At 36.6% G+C, this 13079-nt stretch overlaps 1 protein-coding gene across 10 annotated transcripts in view; it reads left to right on the top strand.

Moving 5' to 3' along the window:
* The window catches only part of gemin2 (gem (nuclear organelle) associated protein 2), a 40625-nt gene extending 28223 nt beyond the window's left edge, over positions 1-12402 (top strand). For 8 of the 10 annotated variants that reach the window (XM_043697806.1, XM_043697797.1, XM_043697802.1 and 5 more), the window contains exons 8-11: positions 4207-4275; positions 5902-6012; positions 11330-11388; positions 12210-12398. In XM_043697806.1, coding sequence (XP_043553741.1) covers positions 4207-4275; positions 5902-6012; positions 11330-11388; positions 12210-12246 — 276 coding nt within the window. In that variant the 3' untranslated portion in view covers positions 12247-12398. Of the gene's footprint in view, positions 1-4206; positions 4276-5901; positions 6013-11329; positions 11389-12209 lie in introns of all 10 variants that reach the window. The other 2 variants (XM_043697807.1, XM_043697799.1) reach the window with 2 other exon arrangements.
* Positions 12403-13079: the final 677 nt, after the last annotated feature.

The following is a 13079-nucleotide window of genomic DNA, read 5'->3' on the forward strand; positions in this document are numbered from 1 at the left end:
CCTCCTGGACTTTCAAATTGGCACAGATTAATTATGGAATGTATTCCCCTTGACTTCCTTACAAATATGGTGCACCGAAAGACCGAATTATTTTATAAAATATGGCTATCCTAACAAGGGCTTTTATTTAATTGAGATTCAAAACCTCGCTGGTCCGGGGCCCCTTAGGAGAGGAATCCTGCACGAATACGGGTTTTATTACATCTGATGTTAACACATCCCGAGCATGTAAGAGACTTAAATATACACTCTGGTTAGTTGTAGTTTTATTTTTCTTTCTTTTTCGGTATTTTTTTCTTTTGTTAAATTTTGGCTATTGTGTATTTGATTTAATTGTATATCAATGTTTGTATTTGAGAGTTTTGTTTATTTTTGTAAACTTGTAAAAATGTTAAATTTCTAATAAAAATATCTATATTTAAAAAAAAAGACAATGTTCTTGTACACACTTAAATTCCCCTCTATCTAAACCCTTATCTAGATCTTGTCTGTTTGGTGGGCTACTTCATTATCTGAAGAATTGTCAGTTGAACTAAACACTCTGACTTGTTTATGGGATGTTGGTATTCAATAATCCTTCCCTCATGCTGTTTTAAATGTTTGTTAAAATCAATGTCATTTTTAACATTGCTGATGCACTTTAAATGTTATGTAGTCTGCAATACGTTGTGTAATCCTCTCAATACAATATGCAGGCACATAAAATTATGGAATTCAAATACCTGAATACTTGAAACTATCTCCATTTCTGTAATATCCTAGGGTCTTTTTTTTTCAGAAAATGCAATTTAACTTCATTTAGGGTGAAGTAGTGTCCCTGAATCAAATACAATTTTATGTTCAAACTCAATACCAGTATCTCCATGGGAAAGTTTTTCACTTAATAAATTTGTACCCACCAAGTTATTGCATTATTCCTCCATCTTAAAAACATTTAGTAGCTGAAGTAGATCCATAGGTTGGTGTATTACCTCCCCTACTCAGATGTTGAAGTTACAGCTATTTTTGAATTATTTGGTAGAGTCATAGAGCCATACAGCACAGTGACAGACCCATTAGTCCAATCAGTCCGTGCTGAACATAATCCCAAACTAAACTAGTCCCACCTGCCTGCTCCTGGCCATATGTCTCCAAACTTTCCTATTCATTTATCTATCCAAATGTCTTTTAAACACTATAATTATACCAACATGCACCACTTTCTCAAGTTAATTTTGTATGCGAACCACCCTCTATAAAAACAGATTTGCCTCTTATGTCGTTTTTAAATCTCTCTCCTCTAACATTAAAAAAAAGTGTCTCCTAGTCTTGAAATCCCCCACCCAGGAAAAAAACAACTACCATTAACACTCTCTATACTTCTCAATATTTTCTAAACTTCTATCAGATCACCTCACAACCTCCTGTGCTCCAGTGAAACAAGTCCCAGTCTATTCAGCCTTTCTTTATAACTTAAACCTTCTGGTAAATCTCTTCTGAACCCTCTCCATCTTGATAATATCTTTCCTATAACTGGGTGACCAAAACTGGACATAGTATTCCAGAAAAGGCCTCACCAATATCATGTACAACCTCAACATGACTTACCAACTCCTAAATTCAAAGGACTGAGTAATGTTAAATAACTTTTTAACCACCCTATCTATATGTATTGGAAACTTCAAAGAATTATGCACCTACACTCCTGGGTTCCTGGTCTACAGCATGACAGCACAGTAGCTCAGTGGTTAGCACTGTTGCCTCCCTGCACCAGGGACACTGGTTCGATTCCAGCCTCAGGCAACTGTCTGTGTGGAGTTTGCACATTTCCCCTATGTCAGCTGCAGTTTCCTCCCACAATCCAAAGATGTGTAGGTTGGGTGAATTGGCCATGCTATATTATCCATAGTGTTCAAGGATATGTAGGTTAGGTGCATTAGTCAGGAGTAAATGTAGAGTAATAGATTAGGGGAATGGGTCTGGGTGGGTTACATTTTGGAGGGTCATTGTGGACTTGTTGGGCCAAATGGCTTGTTTCCACACTTTAGGGATTCTAATTTCTAAGTTCTTTACTACCTGGGGTCCTACCATTATTGTTGTAAGCCTCACCCTTGTTTATTATACCAAAATGCAACACCTCATGTTTATCCAGGTTGAACTCCATCTGTCATTTTTCAGCCCATTAACACATTTGATTAAGATCACCTTGTACTATTCTCTACAATGGCACCAATTTTGGTGTCATCCATAAACTTAGTAACCATGCTTTCTAAATTCTCATCCAAATTATTTACATAAATGACAAACAAAAGAGGACCCAGAACCAATCCCTGCAGAACACAGCTAGTCATCAGCCTCCAGTCGAAGAGCAACACTCCCACAATTACTCTATCTCCTGCCATTAAGCCAATTATGTATCCAATTGGCAAGCTCACCCTGAATCCCATGTGATCTAACTTTACTAATTAGCTTACCATGTGAAACCTTGTCAAGTTTTTTACCAAAATCCAAATAAACAATATCTACTCCTCTGCCATCATCAATCTTTTTAGTAATTTTTCAAAAACCTAAATGACATTTGTGAAACATTATTTTCTTCACACAAAACCATGCTGACTCTCCTTAATCAATTTTGGCCTCTTTAAATGCCCATAAATCCTATTGCTTTATTAAATGGAATCTTTCAACTGATGAGCTGCAACATTGCTCACATACCCTCTCTCAAGCACTTTAGAAAGCATTTAGATTGGGTATCTCAATAACTTAGAGGATTCCTGGCTATTTTTACTCAGTTTCCTAACCTTAAGTATCTGAACAAATTGATCACCCATAAGGACTAAAATTGACAAGAGCTGCACCAGCATTGGCTTCTAATTAAGCAATCTGTTGTGTGTGGAGATGCAATACTCAATTTGAGGGAAAACTTAAACTAATATGAACATTTTAATGTGTAAAGTTTCCTAGTAATATTTCAGTGTAAAATATTGCAAAATGAGTCTTTTTCAGAAATAATCTTTCTAGCACTGTACCACTCTGTTAGTTTCATTATGTTATGGACTAAGTCAGACCCCCTCAAAACATTTCAAGAAAGTAGCCCAGACTCTAACTTTACTAGTTGTTTTAAACAGGTGTAAAGTGGATATTCCAGGAGGGATGCAGTTGGTCAAACCACTTCATTTTAAACAAAACAGAATTTATTTACAAGATTACCAAATGAAACACAAGCAAAAGAGAACAGAATACAGAATAACTTAACCTAACAGATCATCCCAATTTAATAATGCTGTTTGTAATACTTGCAACAATCCCCATCAACAGCCCTTGGCACAAAAGTTAAAAATCAAACAAAGGGTCTGACAGGAGAGAAGTCTGAGAGAGAGAGAGAGAGAGGAGGGTCAGCATGGACCTGCTTCTTTGAGTCAACAGCTTTTTTTTCAACTGCCTGATTGCTTTCAGTGAACAGCCAGACCAAACCAAACCAGAGAAAAGCTGAGCTGTGAGAACTGATCATTCCCCTTTCATTGTACAAGTGCTCTTTCTAAAAACTTGAATTGGAAGAGCTGGTGTTGGACTGGAGTGGATGAAGTTAAAAAAATCACACAACACCAGGTTATTGTCCAACAGGTTTATTTGGAAGCACTAGCTTTCGAACCACCTGATGAAGAAACAGCGCTTTGAAAGCTAGTACTTCCAAATAAACCTGATGTTGCATGATTTTTAACTTTAAAAATTTTGAAAACCTTTTGCCTGAGGAAATATCTATTAGCTACAATCAAATTGGTCCTAAAACCCAGACATTTTGGAACCTGTCTTTTTATAACCTCTTGGGGGGGGGGGGGGAAAAAAAACCAAGGACAGCATAACCCTGTTAAAGGAGCAGCATCATCAAAATGATGCTCGTTTTTTTTCATGTGTTCATCACAAAGCTTGTTTATATCCTAACTAAATGTTCTTAGATACTAGTTTTGATTTTCAATCCATGGTATTCCAACTGCTCAGATGAGGATAGCCTACATTGTGATTTCTTAATTGGATAACTAAGCTTAATCAGTTTCCAGTTTTAGCAACACATTAATAAGTACTGGAAGTATTTGTTTTGTTAAATCTCTTGAAAAATGTCCATACAGATTGCATAAGTGCTTCCTGTGTCAGACTTAACTGTGCTTCAGTCACTTGTTTCTGTGTAACGTTTGCAAGAATATTCATAATTTGTTTTTAATTTTTCAGCCTACTGTATTTAACACACTGGAGTATCTAATTAACTGGTTTGGAGATAAAAAATTATATCCAGAACTAGTAAGTAATTTCTTCCCTCTGGTCTACGTTTTGTTTTAAATCTGTTGGAACTATCTTCTTTTGGCAGACTGCCTGTTGCTGTAGCTGACCATAAATCCTGAATGTGCATAATTTATTTGAGGCATCAAAAAACTTTTTTCCATCCTCTCTCAGTTGGTTTACCAATACAATACAGCAGTAGCAACTAGCAATACCAACCTTGTATTAACTTAGATATGTCTAATCAAAAAAATCAAACGCATATTATAATTTTATTGAACTTCTCTATTGTTAAGAATAAATCCTTTGGTACACCCAATCTAGCTTAATTTACAATTGAATTTCAACTTTTATTAATGCCTTTGACTGTACTGGTTTACCATTTGCAACTTTTACAGAAAAACACTATTTTTAGTTACCATTGCAATTGTTTAATTGTTTTCTAACCAAGTTTACCTTTAACCAATAACCTTAGCAACACTTGCCTTATCACTCAAGGTAACCAGGATTGAGTGATGAGTTACAAAGAAAATCTGAAACAGTAACTAACCTTCTTTTGAGTAGGATTTTTATGGAGGCATTCAAAATGATAAAAGGAATAAACAAGGTATTTTCATGATTGATAAGTTGAGATCAGGTGGCCAAGAACATAAATTTATAGGTGGAATAAGGTATATAAATAAGTTTTGCCAATAGTGATTGCTAAATTTATTACAGCAATCAAAAGGAATTGAATCATTGATGAAAAGAAAATTGCTATGGGGTGTTTGGGTGGGTTCTTGTGGCTCAGTGATAGTGTCCCAGGTTCAAGTCCTACCTGCTTCAGAAGTGTCATAATATCTCTGGACAGTTTGATTTTGAAAAAGGGGAAGAAGTGAAAAAGAAATAGTTATGGGGGAGAAAGCTGCAACCTTGGGGTAAATTTTCACTGGCCAATTGTTGTCAGATAGGAGTTGCACTTAGGGACTCGGCCACACTTCCCTTATGCACCTATACTTAACACAAGCTGTTAAAAGTGAACGTCAGGACATCTAAATGTCAGACTATGGCAGCTGACTGCTGTGGAAAGAGAGTGGGGTTTGCCTACTCTACAAAAGAACTGTCAGAATGGAAGTAAGGCTGCAAATTTGAGGGAGATCTGAGCAAAATCTCCTCAGAAATGCAGAGCTCCCTCCTTTTGTTTAAAAAAAAATGATTGGCCAGAATGGCAATCTACATGAGACTGTTACTCCTCAAAAAATCTGACCTAATAATTTTGTGGAAAAAGCAAACTCTTAGGCACATTCTCCCAGTGCACCTAGATTTCAAATTCTAGTTTTCTTTCTCAAAAATGTCTTTAGCTCTAGGAAACATCTTAATGGACAATACTGCTGTTGCCATTTGTTGATTATTAACTTGAATCGCAAAGAGTGTGGTTAGATCCTTGTCTAATGACTACCTGATTAGGTTCTGGAGCTTTAGAACTTTTACTCTTTTTCAACAGTTTATTCTTTTTGTGTTTCTCCAAACCAACTCCTATGCAAAATTGGCCCTCTAAATTGTAAAACATGTTCTAAGGACAATCTACCAATTCATTGTGAAGAGCATGATCCCTATAGACCATGTATAGTTTGCTGTGTCAGTGCTGTGTTTGAATTTTTTTCACAGGGCAGATGGTTGTATGCACTGTTAGCCTGTATAGAAAAACCACTATTACCTGAGGCCCATTCACTTATTCGACAGCTGGCTAGAAGATGCTCTGCAGTTCGTGCTAAACTAGTAAGTATTTGTTGATGTTTTTTATAGGAAACATAGTAAATGCATGGAATTTTAAAATGGCTTTGTTCAATGTTGGAACTTCATTCTCCTTACACTTTTCATAACTGAAATATATATATTCAATTTAATTGTGGCTCAGTGTTCTGTTTGTGTCCATGTAAATATTGTTTCTCCAATCTGCAAAGCTAAAAATGCATTTACTGCAGTTAATTACTGAGTGTTTTATTGAAGGTAAGTGTCGACATCTATTACTCCAGAGCACAGTAAATAACAGCTTTATTGCATTAGTCAATGTTGTCTGTTGCAGTACAGACTGGGGTGGGAGAAAAGATATCACCATCAGGAATAACAATTTCTGCTGCACAAGGGGGTGCTGTTTCAGCAATACATAACAGAACTGGGATATACCTATCTCTGAGGTTGTGTCAATGAACGATGATAATTTCTCCCTTCTCTGAAGTTAATTTTTTCTCAGAATATTTTCAATTGTCGTCTTCCCAAATGGCTATTCTTTCTAAGTCCAGACAATGGTGTTAGTGGATTTATCGAGCATTACAGCTCTTAATAAGATCACGCAGCACTGCATTTGAGGGAATGAATCTGGGGCTCTCTATGTTTGTAAATCAGTGGTTGCTGCCTGAACTATTCAAGAAAGTAAGAATTACATTTGATTAATTTCTCAATTATTTTCAGTATATGCTTTTGAAAGATAAAGGCTGCTGCAGTGCTCTTTCCTCTTCTAAGGCATTTCCTGAGAACAATTAATGAGCACTGTAGAGTGTGTTTTTAAAAAAAGAAAGTTGCTGATTTCATGTCTATCCATCAGCAAACAGATCTTTAAAGTGTAGGAACAGAAATAGGACATTAAATCTCTGAGCATGTTCCACTATTAAGTTAGATTGTAGCTTTTCTGTTAAATTAATTCCACTTTCCAGTCTTTGTTAACCCACCTTAATATAAAGCTGGAAAAACATGGGAGTGATTCCAAAATTGCTGGTGCAGAGAGATGATAAACAGTTTGGTTCATTTTATATATTGCAAATTCACAGGTATTGATTCTGCAGAAACTTTATGGGCTGGAGTTTATGTGCCTCCACTTGGTCTATCTTCCTAACTCCATAACTAGGGACATAATGAGGTTTTTAAATTGGATAGTGGGGGCAAGGGATCAAATTCAGAAAGATGTGATAAATGAATGAGTAAAGTCAAGGCAAAACAGAAAGGTATTAATATGGTAAATGATAAACAGATCATGACAGGAAAGGATAGAATATAAATTTGTCAACCAACAGCTAAGATTAGAATTTGCAAAGAGGGTTAAAAAGTGGAAACTGAAGGCTGTTAGCAGATACAAAATGGATGAACAGAAAATGCAGATAGGAATGACTAAGTGTGATCTGGTAGCCATTACAAAGACATGGGATGTCATTATTTTGAACCTGAATCTTGAAGGGTGTAGGGCACTTTCAAATGACAGTAGTAAAAAATGGAGGGGTGGCTTTGTTGATTAATAATTGATTTTGCACAATATGGAGAGATGACTTCAGTTCCAGAAATCAAGATGTGGAATCTGTTTGGGTAGAAATGAGAAATTATGGTAAGGGGTCACTTGTGGGAGTGGTGTAAAGGTCCCCTAACAGTAACCACAAGGGTGATGCATAAAAGGGAGAAATAATGAGTTTGTCAGAAAGGCAGTGGGAAATTTTAATGGGAAATTCAATCTGAATATTGACTGGAAAAGCTAGATGGACAAGGTAACAGATGAGGAGTTCATAATTTTTTGAGTAATTTCATAGAACAAACATTCCTCAGCCAACCAGAGAGCAGGCCTGGTTTTGTACAACAGTAATTAATCTCCTATTGAAGGTACCCCTAGGTAACAGCAAGCATAATATGACTGAAATTTACTGGCAGTTTGAGTTAGAGAGGAGTAAGTCGGAGAATTTTTAAAAAATTTAGATAAGGACATTTAGGAGGCCATGAAAGCAGCGTTAACTAAAGTGAGTTACAAATTAACTTAAAGGATAGGTCAGTAGAGGTGCAGTGGCAGACAGTTAAGTGGACATTTCAAAATATACAGAATAGACTCAATGAAGCAAGCAAGTAAAATTCCAAAAATTCCCTGTCTGTGGTTAACTAGAAATACAGAAATAATAGTATCAGACTTAAAGAAAAAGCATTTAATTGTGCAAAGATAATTGGCAGGTCAGAAGATAAATCTGAGTCTAAAAAACAGCAAAGAATCAAAACGTTTAAGAAGAAATTATTATATTAGGACAGAAAACTAACCAGAAACTTAAAAAAAAACAAATAGTAAGTTTCCAGAAATATTGAAAGAGGAGTGAACAAAGTGAGCTTTGGTCCAAAAGAGAACTAGGTTTGAGAATTAATAGCTGAAAATAAGGAAATGACATGAATTTTGCATCAGTCTTCACTATAGAGTATAGAAGTCACATGCCAAAAGGATTGATAAATTAGAAAATTGGAGGAGACAAATTTAAGCAAATCACAATCACCAATGAAGTTGTCACAATCACCTGGTATAAATTGTTGAAACTGCAGACTTAACGAGTGCCTGGATTCTGGACATTATAGAGTCATAGCGCTGTACAGCATGGAAACAGACCCTGAGGTCCAACTTGTCCATGCAAACCAGACATCCTAAATTAATCTAGTCCTAATTTGCCAGCAATTGGCCCATATCCATCTAAACCCTTATTCATACATTCATGCACACATTTCTAAATGTCATTGTACCAGGCAGCTCATTCCATATACACACCACGCTCTGCCTGAAAAAGTGGCCCCTTAGATCTCTTTTGAATATTTCCCTATCCCCTTAAACCTGTGCCCCTCTAGCTTTGGACTCCACTGCCCTGCGAAAAAGACCATGGCTATTTGCCCTATCTATATCTCATGATTTTATAAATTTATAAACCCCCTCAGCCTCTTACGCTCTCAGGGAAAATAGCCCTAGCCTATTCAGTCTCTTCCCCATAACACACACTCTCCAACCCTGGTAACACCCTTGTAAATCTTTTCTAAACCCTTTCAAGTTTCACAACATCCTTCCTATATAGCAGGGACACCAGAATTGTATTCCAAAAATGGCCTAACCAATGTCCTCTGCTGCAACATGACCTCCCAACTCCTATATTCAATGTAATAATCAACAAAGGCAAGCATACTAAATGCCTTCTTCACTATCCTGTCAACCCGTGACATCACTTTCAAGGAACTATGAACCTGCACTCCAAGGTCTCTGTTCATCTACACTTGCCAGGATCTTTAACATTAACTATATAAGTTCTGCCCTAATTTGCCTTTCCAAAATGCAGCACCTCACATTTACCTAAATTAAACTCCATCTGCCACTTCTTGACCCACCAGCCTGATCAAGGATCCATTGTACTCTGAGATAACTTTCTTGGTTGTCCACTACACCACCAATTTTGCTGTCCTCTGCAGACTTACTAACCATCCTTCCTATGTTCACATCCAAATCATTTATATAAATGATAAAAAGCAGTAGACTCAGCACCAACTCTTATGGCACCCCGCTGGTCACAGCCCTCCAGTCTGAATAAAAACAACAGGCAATGTCAAAGTTTCCAATAAATCATTCTGCATCTGCCAAAACCAGTCAGAACTGGTTTTCTTTTTCCCTGTTTTTTAAAAATCAATATTCTGCCATTGGCTGGTTAGCATCAATCTCCCATGATTGACCAACTCAACATCCAACCAGTTGCCAGTCCTGGGCATAGCAATACTCAGTCCCACATCATCCAGTGTTCTTTACATCAGTATTTAAGTGACATAATCTTCTAGCCCCATTACCAATAGCAAACAACAGCATTTGTTTTCTTCTCTTTTCAAAGTTGTTCAAAGTTCAACTAACCCTTACCTCAACTCTCAGTTCCACCAAAAAAATGAAAGAAATATAGTGAAGGTCACCACACAGCAAGGGCGATATATGAAACCACATCTGGAGTACTGTGTGCAGTGTTGATCACCTTACTTAAGGAAGGGTGTAAATGCACTGGAGACAGTTCAGAGATGTGTTTTTAAACTAGTAGCTGGAATGGGTGGATTGCTTTATCAGGAAAGGTTAGACAGGCTACACTTGTATTCGCTGGAGTTTAGAGCACACAGTGACTTAAAGTCTTGAGGGGTCTTCACAGAGAAGGTATGGAGAGGATGTTTCCAGCTTGTAGGTGAATCTAGAACTAGGAGTCACTGTTTAAAAATGTGTTTCCTGTTAAATGAGGTGAATTATTTTTAAGGCTAAAAATTCTGTAGAACTCCTTCTGCTTCCATCACCTTTTTGGGGAGACTTTGAAAATGTTTAAGGTAGAGTAAATGGATTCTTGTTGAGCAGGGTATGAATGGTTATTGGGTGGTCAGGAATGTGGATTTGAGCTTACAATCAGATTAGTGGTCTCATTGAATAGCAGAACAGACTCGAGAGCTGAATGGCCTAATCCTGTCCCTGGTTCATATGGGGCACATAAAATAGATTGTTGGATAGCCCACTGCCATTGTGCCCATCCCAAACTCTCAGCTAATGTACAGATGGTAACTGGATGTTGAAATCAGCAGCTGTCCTGCCATATGTACATAACTAAGGGTCTATTGAGCTGGTTAAAAACTCAATTGACTCAAATTACTCTGCCCACTCCGTAAAACAAGCAGCCAGTTAAGAGACAGGGTAGCCTGCTTTTATTGAAAGTTTTAAAACCGCCACTTGTTAAGGGGTGCGATCATTAAGTAGTACCTTTGTCTGCTGGGACACTTCCTCAAGCAGGTAGCAGCCCCTCCTGCTCTCATCCTAAGATGAACATGCTTCAGCATTTCAGCTCGCTTGTAACTCATTATGGCTGCAAGGTGAAACCCATCATCGGTTTCAAAATCAAATTGTTTTAGTTCAATTAGTAGCCATACCATCTCTTATTTTCTAGGACAGAAATATTGGGTATTTATTTAATTATTTGCAGCTTGTTAAATGTGAGAAAAATGCTACTTTCTTTGGCTAAAAGTTGTTGTGGGTATAGAGTGGCTCAAAGCTGCTTGTTGACCACCAAAATGACAATGTATAACCCTGGTATTAAACAGGTGCACTGCTGTGGAATAAGAATGGCAGGGAGGAGCTGAACACTTCACCCTGCCTCTTAGTGACTGTACAGCCAAAGGTAACTGTGCTACCACCATAGAAAGTTCAAATGATCAAGCCGCATATCTGTTGAATTTTGTATGCTTTTATATTCCAGTATATTTTTTCAAAGTCCATTTCAATCATTTTTATTAATTCTTCTTCTAGGAAAATCCAGAAGATGCAGAATTGTCAGCAGTGAATTTACTTATTTGTTTAGTTGCCAGGTATTTAATAATTTGTTGTTGACTCCATATCTGCATATTTAAGAGTTTGTCAAATTTGAGAGTCTTATCTTTAGAGTTAACCAAGGAAGAATGGAAAAAAGAAATTGGGAACTATAGACCAAGTGGCATAACATCTGTAATAGGGAATATACTAGAATTTGTTGGTGAGAACATGGTATTAGAGTAATGGAAAATCAAAATATGTAAGTGTTTAATATGGTTTTGTAAAAAGAAAACATTTGTGACAAATCCATTAGAATTTTTGAGGCTGTAACAAGATGGAGTATTAAGGTCCAGAAGACATTGGATAGTGCTATATAATAACCTCATCTCTTATATACCAAGGTTGGGATAATATTTCAGCATGACTAGGTATAACTAGTGGAATTCCATGAAGATCAATGTTTGGACCTTGGCTAATTGTAATCAATACCAGATGTCATAAATTTGAGTACACAAAGATAAAAGCTGTAAGAACGTGAAGGAATGTAGACTGATTAGTGACTAGACAAACAGATAGCAGATAATGTGGGGAAGTGTGAAATTATTGTGCTTATGAATGAGTATAAAAGACAAACATATGGAGAAAGGTTTGAGTCAGTACAGGTTTGCCAAACAAAGCTGCAGTGAAACAAAAAAGAACTTTGGAATATAATGCTGAAATTTAAAATGAGTTTAAGATCTTTGAATAAATTTATATAGAACAACCATCTTAATTCTTTTCAGAATTGAAATTTATTGAAAAACAGGAATTTTCTCTGTAGAAAGTAGCTGTGTAAATATTACATTATAAAAATTAAGTTAATTTGTTTGTTTTTCAGGTATTTTGAACAGAGTGATCTTGCAGATAATGATTAACATGATTGCAGTCTGGAATAAGAATTCTATAATTTTCAACTTTACATTTTTTTAATGTGGATTCTATTTTGATGGACAAACAATGTCTGAAATTTGAGGATATTAAACATTGTTTTTAAAACTGAAGATAAAATGCAAAGATAAAAAAACATTGTCAAATAACTTTGTTTTGAATAAATAATCTGACTAGTTTTGAAATGGTTTGTTATTGACTGACTGACTTATCAAACTAGTTTTTGCAAAAAAAAAACCTGTGCACCAAGTTATTTACTGAAGGAATGAAGCCACAAAATTCCTCAGTTTAAACAAGACTTTTTAACCATATAAAAGTAAACAACGCTAACTATCTTAGCTCACTACTTATGCAGATTCTCTTTCAGAGCCAGTTAGATTAATCCTGGTAACTGGTCAGAATATCATTGATTGATGGAATGTCATAGAACATTACAGCGCAGTACAGGCCCTTTGGCCCTCTCTATTGCGCCAATCTGTCATACCAATTGAAGCCCATCTAACCTACACTATTCCATGTACGTCCATATGCTTGTCCAATGACTACTTAGATGTACTTAAAGTTGGTGAATCTACTACCGTTGCAGGCAAAGCATTCCATACCCTTACTAGTGAGTAAAGAAACTACCTCTGACATCTGTCCTATATCTATCACCCCTCAATTTAAAGCTATGCCCCCTCGTGCTCGCCGTTACTATTCTTGGAAAAAGGCTCTCCCTGTTCACCCTGTCTAACCCTCTAATTATCTTGTATGTCTCTATTAAGTCACCTCTCAACCTCCTCTCTAACAAAAACAGCTTCAAGTCCCTCAGCCTTTCCTC

The sequence above is a fragment of the Chiloscyllium plagiosum genome, chromosome 10 (assembly GCF_004010195.1).
Source record: "Chiloscyllium plagiosum isolate BGI_BamShark_2017 chromosome 10, ASM401019v2, whole genome shotgun sequence".
Classification (NCBI taxonomy): domain Eukaryota; kingdom Metazoa; phylum Chordata; class Chondrichthyes; order Orectolobiformes; family Hemiscylliidae; genus Chiloscyllium; species Chiloscyllium plagiosum.